At 32.6% G+C, this 21,422-nt stretch overlaps 1 protein-coding gene across 4 annotated transcripts; it reads left to right on the top strand.

The window, feature by feature from the left end:
- Window positions 1–243: 243 nt before the first annotated feature.
- On the top strand, window positions 244–7,304 carry LOC127074765 (telomere repeat-binding factor 1). Of its 4 annotated transcripts, none has more exons than XM_051016133.1 (7): window positions 244–410; window positions 1,019–1,115; window positions 1,320–1,540; window positions 2,273–2,363; window positions 4,884–4,967; window positions 6,150–6,503; window positions 6,917–7,304. In XM_051016133.1, the coding sequence occupies exons 2-7, from the start codon at window positions 1,044–1,046 to the stop codon at window positions 6,929–6,931; spliced, it is 837 nt and encodes a 278-aa protein (XP_050872090.1). In that variant the 5' UTR covers window positions 244–410; window positions 1,019–1,043; the 3' UTR covers window positions 6,932–7,304. The 4 variants fall into 4 exon arrangements, with proteins under 4 accessions (XP_050872090.1, XP_050872073.1, XP_050872096.1 ...); XM_051016116.1 differs by having other exon boundaries at window positions 1,019–1,193; XM_051016139.1 differs by having other exon boundaries at window positions 256–410; window positions 1,022–1,115.
- The last annotated feature ends 14,118 nt before the right edge of the window (window positions 7,305–21,422 follow it).

Genomic DNA, 21,422 nt, shown 5'->3' with positions numbered 1-21,422 from the left:
TCAAGATCTCAAACAAAACAAATTAATGACATGATTAATTTTATCTTAAAACACCATATATTTTTTTAATCATATTGTTAATATAAAGTATTTATTGATTATTTACCTATAGCTAATCTCTCCATTAGAGACTACTAACAATCTTTATTAGAGTATCCCATTCCAACCATATATTTTTTCATCATATAAACATTTATGTAGGTGAATTAAATATAAGTAAAGCATACAAAAGTAAATACATTTTAATTTAGCAAACAAATAAAACCCTAAACTCAATCAAAATCAAATATATTTAAAAAAAAAAAAGACAACAAAAAATACAGGCGATGGCAGTTTGCCCTTTGTAACAGAAACAAGTTCAAAGTAGCACTGATCTCAACACAGCCGGACCCCCCTCGTCGGAAGTTAGGGTTAGAAACTCCACCGTTTCTTTCTGTTATTTATTTGATTCATTTTTCCAATTTCTCTTTCCCTCCGGCGATAGCGCCGGCGGCGATACGATTTCCGCCGCGATTCGCCGCCGTGATAGCCGCCCTGCAAAAGGCATTGCATCAGACAATTGCGTCGCACCGTAGCATAGCTTCATTAAGAAATGAGATTGAATATTGAAAACTTAGATTTATATTGAGTTAGGAATTTTTATATGTTTTGCTTGGGAGTTGGGATAGAAATGGAGGGAAAGGGAATCAGAGGGAAATTCCTCAACTTATAAGAACTCTTACCATTGATATATAATATATATCTTTGAATTATTATAAAAAAATGTAAAATGATTTTGGACAATTTGATAAACTCCTTTGAAACCTTGCTCCAGTTCATTTTTGGCTACTCATATAGGAAAGTTTTTGTTTTACGCCGAAAAATAATTATAATTCGCGCCTGGGCGAGGTGGGACTATTATCGCGTTCATTTTTATTTCGCTCCAAATGTCCGAACAATGGCTAAGCATTTGTAAAACTTGTGATTATATGTTTAGAGGTGAATTTGATATTTGTATGGTTTATGTTGTTGGTTGCAGCAGAGTGAGTTTCTTGTTTCTCTAGATGGGTGCTCCGAAGCAGAAATGGACATCAGAAGAGGAAGCGGCACTCAAAGCTGGAGTTGTCAAGCATGGGGTGGGTAAATGGCGTACAATACTTAAGGATCCTGAGTTTAATTGTGTCTTATTTCTGCGCTCAAATGTTGATCTCAAGGTTTGGTTATAATGTTGGTTGTTGTGCTTATTTGTTTATTTACTCCCTTTCCGTATAATTTTTAATGTTGGACACTTGGACCGTCAAATGTGGATGTTAATGTTTGGTTATGTGGGTGTTGGATAGGATAAATGGAGAAATTTGAGTGTGATGGCAAATGGATGGACTTCCAGGGAGAAGTCTAAGGTGTCAATCAAAAGGGTGCACCATCATGGATCAAAATATGATGAAAACTCTCTGGCTGTCATTCCTGCTAGTCCAAGTGACGATGAAATTGTTGATGTTAAGCCCCTTCAAGTTTCAAGGGATATGCTCCAGATTTCTGGTCCGAAAAGGTCTATTGAAAGGTTTGACCCATTTGTTGTTTGTTTGTTAAATATGGTAATTTATTTAATCGCATCTAATAGCGTTGTTAAATAGCGGCTATAGCATAGTGAAATTTTAACAAACTGCTATTGTTCAGTGATACGCGATTTAATACAAAATATCGAAAGTAATGTTTGCGTTAGATTCTCCGGTCGAAATACGGGAAAACTCCATTCAATTCTCGATTGAAACGGAGTTTTGTGATTCCTCCTCGGAACTGGAATATCATTTTGAAATCTTAGAAGATATTCAAGAGTTCAATGCGACTTTTGTCCCGTCGGCCAACACACAAGTTGAGACTTTACCACCATGGAGTGGCCTTTTGCAAGACGCCGAGGGAGAAACTCAGTAAGAGGCTGTAGCATCATTTTATCACTGTAGTTTTGCAGAATTTGAAAACTAACAGTTTTTGCGATATGCGAACATTCAGATCTTTTAACCTAGTTTGCAGCAAACGTAATATTAATAGTGCTATCGGCCTTTGTCTTTAAATTAGGGTTCTCATTATTTACCAAGTTTGTTAAGAACATTAATTCAATATCTTTGCTAGTATGCTTGCCTGATTTCATTATCTTGTTTTGCTTGCATGATTGCATCCTAAAATGGTTTCATTTATTAGAATTTTTTTTATACATGTTCCCCCTTTGTTTGTAAATCATAATTTTTCACGTGTATTTCGACAGTATATGGTTAACTGTGTTTACACTATACAGATTCAGATTGGATAACCTTATCATGGAAGCTATATCTAGCATGAATGAGCTTGGTGGTTCTAATAAAACGACTATTGCTTCTTTCATATTGGTATGATTCTGATTTCTAAGCCCAATTTTTATTTGTTCTGCTTTTAATTCATTTAATTCTGTAGTTAGCATGCTTTTATTCTAACTTTATTTTGGCAGATGTTAGAGTACATCATAAATGTCGCATAAATTCATTATTCCATCTTAACAGTATTTTAGAATATCTTAGAAAATCTATTGGGAGGTGTTTCCCTATTCCATAAGTTATTTGTTTAATTAGGATTTGGAGTCGATATTAGTACTAATACTGGTTAGTACATCGTCAATGAGCGAGCCTTGGCGCAACGGTAAGGTGGCTACCTTGTGATATGTAGGTCACGGGTTGAACTCCTTGTGGCAGCCTCTCCGCTTGCAAGTGTAAGTCTGCATACATCTATGCTCCCTAGACCCCACCTAGTGGGAGCCTCGTGCACTCGAGTAGTAAATGAATCTCACTTGCTGTCTTTATAAATTAAAATAAGCTTGTTTATAGCCCTAAAACTGTATAGTAGAAAATGTAAGTAGGAAAAGAGAATTAACAACAACCAACCCTTATCCCACTAACTGGAGTCGGCTACATGTATCAAATTCTGCCATAATGTTTTAACCAATACCTTGTTTCTATCCAATTTGTTAATTTTGAGATTTTTCTTAATAGTTTCTCTTATAGTTTTTCTAGGTTTTCCTCTATCTCTAGTTGTTTGACTCCTCTCCATTTGATCTACTCTCCTTTCAACAAAATCTATGTGTCTTCTCTCTACACGCCCAAAACCACCAAAACCTATTTTCCACCATCATTTCTACTACGTAATTGATCCATGTCATAGAGGTTTAGTTTTACGTTGACTATCGACTGCCTAACACAACCCTCCTCTTTTATGTGGGCTTGGGAATGGCTATGCATAGCAATGCTAACCAGTGTTGTCAAATTGCGGCCATGGCGGATTGTGGTTGCGGAAATTCAAAGTAGCGCCATAGAAAAGTTGTGGCGTTGTGGATTTAGCATGGCGGCTGCCCCGAGTTTAAGGTTCATTGTGGTATGGTGGAAATTGCGGGTTATTTTTTAAAAAAATCGGAAAATTTGTGTCTGTTTTTTTTTTTACTCGACCCTAATTATAATTCTGATTAAACACTAATAACCCTCATTAAATACAAATAATACTCAGATTAAATATTTATAAAACTAACACACGCTGCAACCTTTCTATTATCCACGTTTCTTCTTCTCCCTATGTGTAATCTTTGGGAGTTTATTCGATTTTATTTCTGTATCTGTTTTACTCTGTTGTTTTTCTTGTGTTCTACTTGTGTATCCCTTTCTTCTCTAATGTTCTTCTTTTTCTTGTTTCAGTTACATGTAATGCTATTGCTGTTTATTTTTTAGTTCTAGTTTTTTTCCAACTCTGTTCTTTTTGTGCTGTATTTTTCTCTTTTTATTAGTGCTCTGTTATTACTTTAAGTTTTCTTCTATTTAGTGTATACAATTTCCTTTTTCTTTTTTCTTGTTTATGTTAGGTTGTTATTACTACTTTTATTTTTTAGTTCTGTTTTTAAGTATTCGAAACATGCCCCATCTATTTTATTTACTTTATAATGTCTATTTTGATGAACTTGAGATATGAATTCTAGTTTCCTCCATATATAATTTTGTTTCTTAAGTATTATGAATTCAGCTTTTTGTTTTTTTATGTACTGTTACTGTTTTTTTTGTAGATGTATGTATATAATAATGTTTTTTGTTTGTCCGCCATACTTCAGCAATTTCCCATTCCGCCATCTGCTATAATTTTATCGTGGATTTTTGGTTCACCGCTATTTTCCGCAATCCGCCATAGACAACACTGATGCTAACATAGGCATGATTAGGAAAAGAAATTAAAAAATACAAAGAATAAGAAATGACAATCAACCACATATAATAACACTGATTACACAAACATTTAATTGCTATGATTTTGCTAAGTCAAGGCCATCATGAAGCAGAGCCAGTTTGAAAAAAGAAGGCTAAAGTTGAGTGTTATCAAATAGCGGCGCCATGGCCGCTATGGTGGATATACATGGCGGTTTTTGGGCTCGCCGCAATGGTAAATATCGGCCGATATTGCGGGTTTTTCCGCCATAATCTGCTATAAGGGCGCCGCAAAGCAGCAGGTATGGCAGGATTTTGGCTCTCCGCCATGGACCACCATCGACAACACTGAAGTTGAGCCATTATGCTGAAAGACACGTGAGTCAATTTGCCCAAAGAAGCTTGAGTAGTGTGAGACCTGTGGGTCTGAATGCCGTCCAACAACTCCATGCCTCCCAAAGCCGGTTACTTTGACTTATGGTTTCTATGAGTGAAAGCTCAGGGCATCTTGAGCCTTATGTGTTTCGAATGTCCCTTGTGGTAGGGTGTGATCTATGGTGCTATTTCAACTTTCATTGGCTGAATCCTACATGGTTATGAAATGGCATTATATTGATTATTACTTACTAAAGTTTTGTAGCATTCCATTTCTTATACAATATTGTTTTAATTTCATCACTTTGTATTCTGTAGGACCATTATTATCCACCGGCAGACTTCAAAAATCTATTGTCAGCAAAACTGAAGTATCTTGCATCTAGTGGGAAACTGATCAAGGTAATATTGCAACATGTGTTCATTATGTCATTACTCATACATCTGATATAAACATACAATAAAATTGTCATAAATGCATCTGTTTTCAGCTATGCATTTGTTTGTGTTTTTGTTCAATCACCAGTGCGAGTGCACTTTACAACCCTATCCTATGGGTTAATGTAGGAACATGAGTATTTAATGAGATTGAAACATGGATATCCCATTTATAGTCTTTACATCACTTAGCTTTCGGATGTGAATTCTCCTCTACATTACTGTTTTATATTGACAAATACAAAATCAAACATTTACTTTCAGGTGTAGTGGATTAGTATTGGGAAAAATCAAAGTCTCACATTGGCTAGAAATAAGGCCTAAGTAGAGCTTATAAAGTCGGGAAATCCTCACCTTAGAAGTTGGCTTGATGGAGTTATCAGGCCCAAAAACACAAGATGGTATTTGTGTCTATCCTAGACACATTATTGGGCCACCTATTATCCATGTATCAAGTTCAGAAGTATTGGGCTTGAGGCATGAGTAGGGGTATTAGAAAAAACTCAAAGTTCACTTTGGTTTGAGATAAGGCCTAAATAGAACTGGTAATGTCTAGGAAATCTTCACCTTACAAGCCACTTTGTGGGGTTGAGTTCGGCCCCAAACCATTCAAATTAGACAAACCATGGTATGAGTTTGGGGAATGGAAATTGGGCCAGATATAGAGTAATAACTGAATAAAAGAAACCTCAGGACAAGAGGATTTTGAGAGAGGCTGAAAGGAATAAGGGAAGATCTTTAGTTAAAATGAAAGTAGTGAGTGACCTGTCAAGTTGAAATGATGAGAAACACTTCAACACTCCTTGTAATAATTTTTTATTCAAAATACATATATCTATTTGAAATAACGTGTTGCTGCTGATGCTATTACTTGTTTTATTATATTCTCTTGTCTGTCGTCTGTTGCTTAGATACAGCTGCTGGTTGTGGGTTTGGGTTGAGATTCTAGTATTCTACTCTACATTTTCTAATGTAGACTTAGACAGAATTATATCTTCTGGATTGAATTAAAGACAGTTTTTGTTCTATATATTTTAGAAATTAATACTTTTTCTTGATTTAGTGTTATTTTGAGCTATATTTGTATGTCATATTTACTTGTTTCAATTTAGAGATCTTACTCATGGGTTGAGTTTGATATTTCAGGTTAAACGTAGGTATAGGATTGCACCTACCCCAGCATACTCTGACAGAGGAAGACACCCACCCATGTTATTATTGGAAGGGAGGCAGAAAGGCTCTATGAAATTTGACATTGATGATACCAATATGCCTTCACAGTCTGAGATAGATTATGAGTTAGAAAAGCTAAGGTCCATGTCTGCAGAAGAGGCAGCTGCAGTTGCTGCTCGAGCAGTTGCTGAAGCGGAAGCTGCCATAGCGGAAGCTGAAGAGGCGACAAAGGAAGCAGAGGCTGCAGAAGCAGATGCAGATGTAGCGCAAGCTTTTGCAGATGCTGCATTGAAATCAGTGAAGGTGAAGAAGACCACCCCAAAGACGGTAAATCCTGGCCTTTCCTTCGTTTGTAATACTATACCTAATGTATTAATAGGACACGTAGAAGACGCTTTTGTATGCTCTACTTGTACTTAGATGCAAAATGGCATAAAATGAGTTTATTTTATTTTATTTTTATTTATTTATTTTTTACATATGGTATTATTTGGTAATGCCAATATTTTGTTTTTGTTTTTCGATATAACCTGCTTACTAGGGCATAGAGCGCATTTCGTCTCAAAACCGATCATCTAAAATGATTAGAAATTTGATTTGGTTGCGGGGGGAATTTATCATTTTGGAGACATTCTTTTAGGCTATCAGTGATTATCTGTTTTTTTTTTTTTAATTTTAAATTTAAATTTCCTATCAAATTGATGCGGTATTTTAACTTTTTACACTGTTTGAATTTGCAGATGATCCCTGCTTGATTGAAGTGTGAAGACTGAAACATTAGGAGCGTGACAACAAGATTCATATTTAATCATTTGGTGGCATTTTCGACATCTTACATAAATTATTCATGGAAAGTTGTTCTATGCAGGTTTAGCCTTTATCAGAAGATTATTGTGAAGAAATAGACTTTGTTTGAAATGTCCTTGTTGTAGATGTAAATAGAATAATGTTTGAGTCTTTGTTGTAATTTCTTGAGAGCGGTTCTTTCCATTGCTCTCTGTGCCAGTATACCATTTTGTACTAAAAAAAATAGATGTTTAGATGGATGGGAATCCATTCAAATTTCTGCAAAAGCATATAGCTTTACAAGCCCATCTTTTCAAATAAAAAGCCTTTTGATGGAACAAATTACCTTTTCATTTATAGATTTAAATTAAAATATTATTCTTTGAATCCATTATTACTTTGTTGTTGTTTTTTTGGAGGAAGGGTGGGTGTCTGCTCTACATGTTTGCAAATACAGGTCTCTTTCAAGGAATTATGCAAAAACTCCTCTCATGTTTGCATTTATTTTGTTAAGAGTAAGGGAGAATTTGAAACATATAAAAGATTTTTTTGGTGTTATTGAATGAAATTGTATTTTTGCCTCCAAAATTAGTTATATTTTGAGTTTGGGACTTTGTTTTTGTCTTTAAACATCATTTTTAATCGTTTAACTTACTTTATGTTCTTTTAAAAAAGTTACTTTTATGTAGAATACATTTGAACATAGGTAATTTTACATTTAATTTATTTTAAAGAAAATTATGTTTTAATATAGTAAAAAGGGTGGGTTTGCTATATTTGTATGAAAAATTATTGATTTTATAATTGGTGTTTACGGAACTTTATAATCTAAAAATAAAAAGTTTGCACTTTTGGTCCTTTTATTTAAAGTGTTTATAATTTTTTGATATTCATATTTCAAAATTCATTTCTTTACATTCAGTTTTACTTTCCTTAGAATTTTTTTAATCCCCTTTCATTTTTGTTGAGAGTAATGAGTAGGATATAAATTTTTTTAAAGACATTATAATGATGACTAAAATAATTTATTGTTTAATATTAAAAAATAAATAAATTAATAATTAATAACTTTAATTAAGTTTTTTAAAAATTAATTAATTGAATTTTTTAGGCCTTATGCCCATTTTGTTATGGCATTAGCCCAATATTCAATATTAAAACTATTATAAATAGCTAAGCTATATAAACATTAATAATATTTTTTAAAAATTCGACTAGGGACTTTAATAGTAAACAAATAATAAACAAATTAAGCAAAACCAAAAAATCAATGTACAATACAATCTTCTAAAGTCACACACTCTTTGTCCAAACATTGGTTAATGAAAATAGTTTTTCATTAACTAACTATTTTCAATATTATTTTATTAACTAACATTTTATATTTTATTAATTAATTTAGATATTAAAAATAGTTTTTGATAATAAAATAAAATTGGTTAATAAAAAATAAAAAATTAATTAATGAAGTGAAGTTGATTAATAAACGTCAGAATATTAAAAATTATTTTTAATAGTAAAATAAGGTTGGTTAATAAAATATAAAATATCAGTTAATAAAATTACAAAATTGATTAATCATATATTTTTATATTGATATCCATTTAGTTTAATAATATATATATATATATATATATATATATATATATATATATATATATATATATATATATATATATATATATATATATATATATATATATATATATATATCCATTCAAATAAACTTGTTTTTTTATTTGAAAATAAGAGAGAAATTAATGATAAAAAATTGAAAGCTTACTATTGTATATGGTGTAGGTGTAGGCATCAGATGTACGAATATCATTTTTGATATTTAAAAGAAGGAATCCAAATATTTACAAATGTTTTCTCCTTGATAATAAGAAGGATAACCTTCGAAAATTTGACGCTAAAGTTAATGAAGGTCTCTTTTTTGGATATTCAATTTTTAGTAAGGTTTCCTGTATTTATAATAAGTGATATATGATTATAGAAGAATATATACGTGTTATTTTTTATGAAATTAACCCTAAGTCTTTAGTAATGGTAGAAGTCTTTGATTGTGCAAATATTTTGGAGAAATATCTCTTAAAAAACAAAAATGCAAATGACGATAAAGAAGACAAAAAAGACAAAAATAAAGATCAAAATGAACAAATAAATCAAGAAAAGGAGATAGATGAAGATAGTCATCAAGAACTATCGACAAAGTGGACAAGAGGACATCCAATTCAGAATGTAATAGAAAACTTCTCAAAAGAGCTAACTACTTGACACTCTCTAAATCAGGTATGCACATTTATGATTTTTGTTTTCCAAATTGATCCAAACGAAGTCAATGAAGCCAAAAGATTAAAAGCCATAAGAATGTTTTTATTTTATTTTTTATATATCATGAACTTCAAACTCTTCTTACATGGGGTAAAGAATGCATTTTTAAACAATTACATATAAGAGGTCGTGTATGTTGATCAACCCCATGATTTAAAATTTTTCTCTTATCCTCCTAATCATGTCATCAAGTTGAAAAATACTCTTTACAGTTTAAAACAAGTCCCCCGTGTTTGATATTATCATTTGAGCATGTTTCTATTAGAAAATTATTTTTAAAGAGGAAAGATTGATACAACCTTGTTTATAAAAAAATCAAATAATAACATTTGACGTGTTCAAATTATATTGATAATATTATAATCGATACTATAGATGAATTTTTGTGTAAGAAGTTTTCTAATAGGATGCAAACCTAGTTCTAAATATGATGGGTGAACTTTGCTACAAAGGAATCTTGTAATGAAAGTCTGAACCTTATCTTCAACCCTGATCTAACAATTTTTTTTTATCTCTCATACAAAATTCCCTTCGGATCACTTTCACCAATGTTCATTATCTCATCACTTTCTTAAACACGTCAAACATCTCATTCACATGTTAATGCTACTAATAATTCGATCCTAGATATACGAACCAATGATCATGTGTATTTTTCTAAACATTCGTATCAATCTTTAAATGAAATAAAAACTATTTCTATTAAAGTCTCTAATGGATCAACCATTACCACCAATCATTTCAACACCATTCATTTTTCTCCTAATTTTACTTGAACAATGTTCTCTTTATTCTTAAACTTTATACCAATTTTATTTATATTCCTAAACTTGCATCAAGCGTAAACTGTCATATCTTTTTTATTCTATTTATTACATCATACATGGAAATCATTCCATGCAGATGATTGGCGCGAGTTATATCAATGAATTCACTTACACCATCATCTCTCCTTATCGAACCATGTGGTTCAAAAAATCATCTTGGCCATCCTTCTCATAATACTATTTGCATATAAAAAATATTTTTCTTTTGCTAGGACTTACAAATCTTCTATGTCCTTGAGTCGGAAAAAACCATAATGAAAGACAAAACTTTTCTTACAAAGAATTTAACACTATTGCATATTCAGAAGTGAGATTGCCAGGGACTTATCCCATCATAAAAAGTGGTCGTTCTAACGCACCTGCTGCACAGTTTGAGCACCCAGACTGACATGCACAAAGCTTTCTATTCATTACTTTGCGAGTGGGTAAAACGTATCGCAAATGCTTACGTCATTATGAGTTACAAGGGGTAAAACACCTCGCAGATGCCACCATATTAGTTATTCTAACATCTCTCCACTCTCCCTCTTTATTAACTTTGACCTTCTCTTTCTGGCTTCTTTTCCCGGTTCCAAATCCCATTCATCTCTATTATCTCCTTTCAACTTCAACTTCTTAAAGCCATTCATATATCAATCTCAAGCTTTTCCTCAATAATATTAGTCAAATAAAAAGGAAATTATTGAAGAATCAATCGACCATCTACATAAAATTTGAAGTATTTTTGTTATCAACTTTTTTCTTCTTCATATCTAAGGTACATATTAATATAATTTTTGTTTATTACATTGGATTGAGATAGTTAGTTGATGTTTTATTTGAAATTGTATAATAAATTTATATTAGATTTGAAATTCTAACTTGTTTAAAAATATGTATATAGAGTGTTAAAATTATATGATGTTAAATTAGATTATATTTGGAGCTTGTTTATATATTTATATGATGTTAGTTAAATACTCCAGAGTGTCAGATCCCTAGCCACTCTCAAATGAGATATAGGGAACGCATATCCCTGAAGAATTCAAATTTTCTTCTTTGGCCAAGTTTGATGGGAACAACGATCCATATGAGCATGTCGTCTCCATCAACACACATACGACCATCATAGGAACGGCTGATTCCCTAAAGTGCAAGTTACTATTTGGCACTTTTAGAGGCGCCACCATGCAGTGGTATATGGGTCTACCCCATGCCTCCATCGCCAGCTATCATGAGCTAGTAAAGAAACTTACACACCAATTCATCTCCAGTTTTCATAGGAAAATATCCACCACCAACCTATTCAACATATGACAGGATCCATCAAAGTCACTGAAGGACTACCTCTCACGGTTTAAGGAAGCCATCATAAGGGTCATCCTACCAAACCAATAAATGTTTATGGTGTGTTCCAAAATGGACTAAAGGTGGGACACTTCAACAAGTATCTCACCCAGAAGCCAACACTTTCATTGGAGGAAGTGGTCACTGGAGAAAAATGTTATATAAAGGAAGAGGAAAGCAACGATAAAAAGAAGGCGTGCGATGTCAATGAATGTGTTTTCAACGCCGAGTGTTCACACCACCAGAGGAAGAATACTTATACCTCTCCCATAAAAAACAAGACTACATTCAGAAGGGTACACAAGACAGAAGAAAGCTTCATACCCCTGAACACCTGCCGTGAACAAATCTAGCGCAAGGTTCTTCACCAGCACAATATCCTTACAACATCCGCTTCGAAGGAGGATGTAATGGATATTGAACTAGGAATATGGTGCAAGTTCCATAGAGTGAAGGGAAACCACACTGAATATTTTTACCAACTCAAGAAATAAATCGAGAGATTAATCCAGGGGGACACCTCAAGAAATATATGAATGGCGACCCTTCCCATGGGCCAAACAAGTCTAACTTGTGAGGGCGAGATGACGTAGAAATCCCTAAGCTCAACAAAGAAAAAGAAGAATCCTAGGGTGAAGATAATAAAGTTATATGCCACGTAGTCAACACTATAACAAGAGGATTCCGTGGGGGCGACAATACTAGTTTCGCCCATTGAAGGGACACTCACCAAATCCTGAATATAGAAGATATGCCCGACATTAAAGGTGAAGCCCAAGCCCAAGTGATAGAAGCCATGATCCCCATCTCGGAGAAAGATATAATTGACATCCACCCTCACAATCATGACCCCATGGTCATTACCGTCAGATGTGATGAATGAGAGATCAAAAGAGTCCTCATAGACCAAAGAAGTTATGTAGATGTTATGTATTTGGAGGCGTTTGAAAGAATTTACCTCAACCTTGAGGATTTAAAACCCTTCAAAAAACTCTTTAGTTTGATTTGCTGGGGAGGAGGTGTTGGTGTAAGCCCTAGAGACCAATACTTTTGGTACTTGTATCGAATTATTTAAGGCTTTTTTCTTTATTATGGTTGTTTAATAAAGTCCCTAGCATAGCTAGTCCGTTTAATGTATCAAGTATGACTTAATCATGAGATCACATTAAACATAAGAACACTATTCTTAAAGTATCCGTAGTCGAGCTTTATTGTGAAGTGGGATAACATTAAAGCATTAAGACTATTATGTTTGTAGACTGATGATCACATCTCATGGATCATGGATAAAGAGTTATCAAGTCTTAAACATATGTATGAATATTAAGAGTAATATTTATACCGGATTGACCCGCTATGAGAATACTATATAGAAAGTTATGCAAAGTGTCATAAGTTATTCTCATGGTGATAATGGTGTATACCACTCTTCGACCTGAAACCACTATGGACCCTAGATGTAGAGTCGAGTGCTTTATTGCTGATCCAACATTGTCCGTAACTGGATAACCATAAAGACAGTTGATGGGTACTCCACAAAGCATGCTGAGGGACATGAGTGTCCTAGATGGAATTTGCCCATCCTGCGTAACAGGATAAATGTCTATGGGCTCAATATTGAACTGGACAAGGATGGCACGGTCTATACCTTGTGTTCAATATAGACATAGGGGCAAAGGGGTAATTATACACATAATTATTATCACAGGAGGTTTTGTCAGATCATATGACATTTTCGTGTCTTGGGTAGCAGTGATGTGTTGCTAGATACCGCTCACTATTTATTATGTTAAATGTGTGATTTAATATAATTGTCAACGTCGCGAAAACCTACAGGGTCACACACAAAGGACGAATTGATGAGAAATAGAGTAACTAAGGAACACCGTAAGGTATGGTGCACTTAAGTGGAATACGAAATATGGTAAGGTACCACACGCTTAAGTGATTTTGGGCATATTATAAGATATGGGCCAAAATACACTTAAGTGGATTTTTTAGCTTGAAGCCCACACAAGTGGTTCTATAAATAGAACCCTTGGGTAGAAGCATTGTCACTCAGACTAAGACTCAAGTGAAGACTTGGAATTTCGTTTCCCTCTCTCTCTCACTCAAAGCCTTCATTCGTACCAGCTAGCACTGAGATTGAAGGAACCCGTTCGTGCGGACTGAGTAGAGACGTTGTCATCGTTCAACGTTCGTGATCGCTCTGTGGATTTGTATCCAAGGTTTTGATCGTTACAAGAGATCTGCACCAAAGGTTTCAATCATCACAAGAGGTAACGATTCTATCACTGATCATGCCCATTCGTAAGGATCACTAAATGGAAAAAATTTTAAATTCCGCTGCGCCTTGGATGACAATTCTCCTTCAGGAGGTACAAGTAAAAGGATACATCATGCTAAGAACCACTTTTGGAGAGTTGGACCAGGCCAAAGAAATAAAGGCCATGTATTTGATTATTGACGCCCTTATTCTTATAATATGATTATATGTCGACCAACTTTGAACCAGATGGGTGTCGTCTTGTCCATTATGTATTTATGCATGAAGTACTCACTCCCGAATGGGTGAATCAAAGTTATCAGAGGAGATCATGTAATTTCCAGAAAATGCTACGTGGAGAGTCTCAAGCTGAAAATGGTCCACACTTTAGGATCGAAAGTCAGGAAATTGGGTTGAGGAATAAGGCCTCCAGGAGGAACTTGCAAGGGGGAGGAAGCTCCCCCTCCAACGAGCGAGGTGATCAAATATTGAAGGCCCATAAGGAATACCCTTTGGATCCATCTGCATTGTCGTCGTTTATTTGTCTTTCTTTACCATTCTTTAGCTATTTTGTTGTTGTTGTTGTTTATATGCAAGCATTACATATATGCCGATTTTAAGGACAAATTATTTTATGGGGTTCACTCTTGTCCCTCGTGCTTTGCATAGAGAAAGAGTGTTTGAGCCCTTTCACTTTGTTATTTTAGAGAATTTGTGTTTGCCTACTACTTTTTTTTGCACTACAACAAAAATGAGTTTAGGCAACAACCAGAAACCGTGGCCATATACATAAAAACCGTAGCGTAGGACGTTAGACTATGGTTATCCAGGCGTGGAATAAGTCATCGTTGCATATTTTATTAGACTACGGTTATTGCACGTTAGCCCACTGAAATATAAAGCATTGATATATAATGTGACTAGGCAATGGTTTTTGAACTAGTTTTAGGCCACGGTTTTGATTAAGCTACACAAATAAAACCATAGTCTGGTAGTTATACCACAACTTTTTTTCAACTTTAGTCCATGAATTTGTTTAGCTACATTTGTAAAACTGTTGCTTACTCTTCATACCACAACATTTGTTATTTTAATTATTTTTTTAATTAGAAATATCTGTTTAAATTTAACAATTACAAATTTTATCAAAATAAAATATGTTAAATTAATGATAAATTTCATTGAAAAAATTCCATTGTTAAAAAAAAAGAAGTTAAAATAATGTTAAATTTACATAAAGAAATTCCATTATAATATAAAGCTAAATATACAACAACAAATACCCTAATTCATTAAATTCTAACCAATTCTTTTTGCTTAAGGTTTGTTGTATTTCTATATAATGTTTGAGTCAACAAAATCATGAAACAAAACTATAAAGATAGTTATATTTGTGCTTTAACTCTCAACTTCATTTGGATACGCAATCCTAGCCTTAATTTCAATTGTCCCTACAATAGAAAAAACAAAAATTGTCCCTGCAATCAAAATTCCAACGTAACATTATAAGTATTTCCCATTACAAAAGTAGTTGACAATAATACTATAAAACTTAAATAAATTTGTCGGTCACCTAAAAGATTGAAAGAAGATTGCCTCATAGAGGCGATCAAAGCACTGGATCCTTAAGCAAAATTCTTGTCGCCCATAGAGGCGATCAAAATCCTATATCCATAAGTGGGATCTTTGTCGCCCATAGAGGCGATTAAAATGCTAGATCCTTAAGTGGGATCCTTGTCGACCACATAGGCGATCGAAATGTTGGGTATCTCAGGATCCTTGCCTCCCATATAGGTGGTCAAAACGCTAGATTTAGGGGATCCTTGTCGCCCATAAAGGCGATCAAAATGATGGATTCCAAAGCAGGATCCTTGCCGCTCATAGAGGCGATCAAAATGATGGATCCCTAACTGAGATCCTTATCTCCCATAGAGGCGATCAAAACATTAGATCCCTAATTGGGATCCTTGCCGCCCATATAGGCGATCAAAATACTGGATCCCTAAGCGTGATCCTTGCCGCCCATAAAGGTGATCAAAATGATGGATCCTTAAGTGAGATCTTTGCCGCCCACAGAGGCGATGGAAATGTTGGATACCTTAGCAGACCCTTACCATCCGTTGACGCTATATTTTTATGCTATAATCCATGTCGAAAATCCCGCCACCCCTAGAGGAAATGTTTTTATGCTGGAATTCATGCTGAAAATCCTTGCTGCCCCTTGAGGCAATATTTTTATGCTGGACTTCATGGAAAATATCCTTTCTGCACCTTGAGAAAATGCTTTTATGCTGGACTTCATGGTGAAGATCCTTGTCGCCCCTCGGGGAAATACAAATAAGCTATCCGTCTCCTCGCCTGAAGGACTTATAGTCTCATCATCCAGTCTACATATCGCTTCGCTTGAGGGACTAAGATTTCCCAAAATAATTAAACTCTCGCTTGAGGGACTTAAAGTTTCCTCGGGTGGGATAACACATTGAAATCTTGTCCAAGAGGCGCGACCAAAGTCTAGTCTAAGAGACTTAGTAATAATTCTCATTTGAGGGAATGATAGAGGTTCAACGCCTTGCCTGAGGGACTTATAGTCTCATCATCCAGGCTACATATAACTTCGCATGAAGGAATTATCTTCCGCAAGCTAATTAAACTCTCGCTTGAGGAACTTAGAGTTTACTTGGGCGAGATCTGACATTGAATTCTCGCCGAAGAGGCGCAACTGATGTCTAGCCTAAGATACTTAATCATAAGTATTGTCTGAGGGCTTAATAGAAGTCCATCTGAGAGGTCGAATGCCTCACCTGATGGACTTATTGTTGAGCGAGAATGTGGAGTAAAGAAACAATCTATAGGGGATGAATAAACCCTTATTAAAAATCAACTTATTTTTCGAAAATAGAATATTGTAGGGTTTTCAAAACACACGCGAAAGCCTTAAAGCAAAAATAGATATCTTATTCTTGTATTGGAATTCAATTACGTTGACAAATACATAATTCACAAATCTCACATATTGTTCAAAGACAATGATTAATTGAGTAATTGTTGATTACACAAGATGTGTCCTATTCAATGATTTAATTAAAATCCGATGACCAGCACTACTTTCCCAGAGTTTAGTCAGTACCGAAGCTCAATAAGGTACCAATTTTAAAAAAACATAACCTTACGTAATAAAAGTAAGTTTTTTAAGTTACTCCAAATCATAGCCTTTGAATTGAATCTAATCAAATGGTTAAATTAGCCTTTTTTATTTAATTAACCATTAGACTAGATTCACTACAAAGGGTATGATTTGAATTAAGTTAAAAAAACTTACTCTTTAAGTAAGTTGATATATATATATATATATATATATATATATATATATATATATATATATATATATATATATATATATATATATATATATATATATATATATATATATATATATATATATATATATGAATTAATTGAAATACATTAACAATGTAAAAGGATTTTACACCGTCGGTTAATAATAGACGTTGGATATTGACACAAGTTTGACTCTTATTTAAAAATCTATAAAATAATGCAAATGGACGATGTTGATGAATTAATAGTGTAAAACTTTTTACGTTGACAATTCATGGTAATTAATCTATATATATATATATATATTATATATATATATATATATATATATATATATATATATATATATATATATATATATATAATATATATATAATATATATATATATAATCTATATATATATATATATATATATATATATCTAATATTATTTTAATAAGAAAATTAAATCATATTATAGTAATATTATATCCTACTTTTTAAGAATAAATTATTAAAAAAAGATTTTAAAATTTTTGTAACATATTTTTTTTTAAAATAACTTTTTTTGTATAATTAAAAAACACATTTTAATAATATTCTTAAAATGTGTTTTTTTTAATTATACAAAAAAGTTATTTTAAAAATAAAATATGTTACAAAATTCTTATAATCTTTTTTTAATAATTTATTCTTAAAAAGTAGGATATAATATTACTATAATATGATTTAATTTTCTTATTCAATTATATATATATATATATTATATATATATATATATATATAATATATATATATATATATATATATATATATATATAATATATATATATATATATATATATATATATATATATATATATATATATATATTATATATATATATATATAATATATATATTTGAGGATCAACTTACTTCAAGAGTAGGTTTTTACTTACTCGAAATCATAGTCTTTGAATTTAATTTAATTTAATGGTTAATTAACCATTAGATTAGATTCAATTCAAAGAGTATGATTTTGATTAAGTTAAAAAAACTTAGTCAAGAAGTAAATTGATAGAGATAATATTCTTAAAATAAGAATGTACTTTTATTTATAACAAAAGTATATATATATATATATATATATATATATATATATATATATATATTATATATATATATATATATATATATATATATATATATGGTATACTAAGAAAAAAATGGATTATTGTTGTAGATAAAATGCTATGTCAAGTAAAAAATATTGTTAATTAATCTCATATATCCAACTATTTTTAATAAAAATAGATTCAATATTGTTAAGTTTAAATTATAAAAAAATTTGTAAATATTTTTAATATAGCAAAATTGTAAAATTAATTTATTAAGTAAAATTTGAGGGAAATTGTTTTTAAATATATGAATATAGTAAAATTCATATAGTAAGTAATATTTTGTTTTTGTTTGAATTTAAAATTCAAAATACTATTTTTTGTATTATTTTTAATTGTATTCGAATTTTATTTTTACAAATTATTAAATTCTTAAAATGTATTTATGATATTTGTGCCTATTTATTTATTTATTTATTTATATTATTATAAATATTAAAAAATACTTAATTTAATATTTATAATAATTTAAATATTATAAATATTTCAAATTAAAAATTTATGGTTACTATGAAGAGGTAAAACCCCAAACTAAACTTTGCCACATATCCGAGAAAATGATGACATGCCCTGCATCATGGGTTTGCTAGGGGTTTAATTTAACACCTTAAACTCGAAATTTAACTGCAAAATAAAATAATACGCCCCATTCTCGATGTTATAGATTAGAATATTTGACCGACTAAAAGCGATAAGTGATAAAATAAATGAAGATGAGCCCTAAGGCTATCAACTCACAACAACTACTACTTTTGTTCCTGAGTATCTATAATACCCCGTGTTTCCTAAAATCTCAAATTCATGGTTTCTATGAAGAGGTAAAACCCCAAACTAAACTTTGCCACATATCCGAGAAGATGATGACATGCCCTGCATCATGGGTTTGCTAAGAGTTTAATTTAACACCCTAAACTCAAAATTTAACAGCAAAATTCTACAAGACACCCCATTCTCGATGTTAAAGATTAGAGTATTTGACCGACTAAAAATGATAAGTGATAAAATAAATGAAGATGAGCCCCAAGGCTATCAACTCACAACAACTACTACTTTTGTTCCTGAGTATTTGTTATATCCCGTGTTTCCTTAAATACTCAAATTCATATTAGTTGAGATCAACTGAGTTCCTATGCACTCTAAAAGTTATACGTTAGGATAAATAGAGTGAATAATGAATTCAGATTGACTTAATTAATACTATTTGAGACTGACCTTTTATTAATTGGGACATTTTGATAACACTAATAATGAGTTAATTGCTCTAGTAGAGTAATTATTTAAGTGTGGTATCACTCAAGATATTTTTCTACTACTCCTACTCACTTTCTATCTACACAAATATTTCCACTCTTGTTGTCCACATGTTCTCACCTAGTGGCCTCTTACCAACCACATGTAGTAATACATGTTCTATGTCCCATTTTCCACATATCAGTAGAAGCAATTGCAGAGGAAAGGGAAAAGTTAGAGAGTGAAGGAAGATAAGCTTGAGAAGAATAGGAACAAGAAGAACTTGGAAGAACAAAATCATCACCTTCATTTTTCATCTCCTCATTCTCACCAACTTCTCCTTTTCTATTTCTAAGGCGGGTTCTATTTAGAAACCCTAAAATTTCTAGAGTTTAAAGTTGTAGAATCATAGGTTGAATAGAAGAATCCATGTTAAAATGACGAGTGTTTTCTCTTGACTATGATAATTACTATGATTAAGTGCTTAATATGTTCTTCATGATTGTTATGATTCAATGTTTGAATACTGTTGTTGTTATGAGTATGTATTCATGAGCTTGAAGAAACTATGACCTTTATCCATGTTGTGGACAACATGTGTGATGAAGTTTGAATTCCACGTGGTTCGAAACTGCAAGTCTGGGACTTGGGATTGTTACAGGAAGAGTTTTTGAGAAAATAACATGGATCAATCGATTGGTCCTGGTCTCCCTTCCAGGTCAATCGATTGGTTACACACACAAAATTGGAAGATATGAGATTTTGATGAAAACCAATCGATTGATACAATCCCATAATCGATTGTATGAACTCTCTGACTTTGAAAAAACAAAATCTTTCAGATGTCAATCGATTGACATTCAACATCAATCGATTGGTCCTTTGTTTTCTTTGAAAAATAGAATTGTGAGCTAGACCAATCGATTGGGCCTCCCTAACCAATCAATTGGCTCATGTCTAAAACTCCAAATTCATTTCTTTAATGTTCCTAAATGTATTGCATTAGCTATTAATCACTTGTCATGTTATACTTGTATTGAATCAATGTTAAATGTGAGAATTACATGTTGAATCAAGTGAGTTAACCTAGTGATCATTTTTAGGCTATAAGTTAGACATATAACTTAGATAATAGTAGAAAGCAACATGTATTCATACGATACCTCTGTGAAGGTCGTAAATGAATGGTTGCTATAGTTGAGAGTGGGACGCTTTGTATGGATCTAGTTATGTTTGTATATTGGTGAATGAAGTCACCCGTGATTGATGAATCTAGTTATGTTTTATGGAATTAATCACGTATTCAGAGTGTTTTATCCTTGATGGTATACATCCTTATTTGAGATGCTTAAATGAGTAACCAATGGGATGTGACTCCAATGATTCATGCCTCAATTGAGTTTGAGCCCCAACCATGGAGGACATGGGGGATAGACAGACACCAAAGTGGGTTAGAGGCCCATACGGTGAAAGATACCCTAAGTGGGTTAGAGGCCCATACGGTTGACGATCGCTTGGATTGAGCTTGAGACTCAAAGAGGACCTGATATCCACCGCGAAAGTCGAATCATACGAGCATGCATGAACTGAGCTTGCCTTAGACGTAGGTCCGCTTAGGGATTGATGTTTCGTGAATCTGAATACTGATTTATTTGAGTTGTGAGAACTCAGGAGCATGTTGCCATACATTGCGAGATTTTTCCCCGTCACTTAAGTCTTCCTTCCCTTGTTGACTTAAGTTGGATAATGATTAGAAAACCTTGTAGAGCCGAGTGGACCCATAAGATAGGGAACCCACTGGGATTATTATCTCGCCCCATGTTGTTGATTATTTTTTAGGTAGTTCTGATCAAGTGAAGGGTAAGAACAAGATAGCGTGATGTCCTTACTTATTTGATGTTTTGGATGACTTTTCCTCTGTGTAGATATTTTGAGATCATTCTACAACGATCTAGTTCCTAGTTTTATTTTGGGCACCTTTGTGTATATTTAGTGCCAT

The sequence above is a fragment of the Lathyrus oleraceus genome, chromosome 1 (assembly GCF_024323335.1).
Source record: "Lathyrus oleraceus cultivar Zhongwan6 chromosome 1, CAAS_Psat_ZW6_1.0, whole genome shotgun sequence".
Lineage (NCBI taxonomy): Eukaryota > Viridiplantae > Streptophyta > Magnoliopsida > Fabales > Fabaceae > Lathyrus > Lathyrus oleraceus.
Note: the sequence above shows the minus strand (reverse complement) of the source record. Positions and strands in the feature narration are given on the sequence as shown.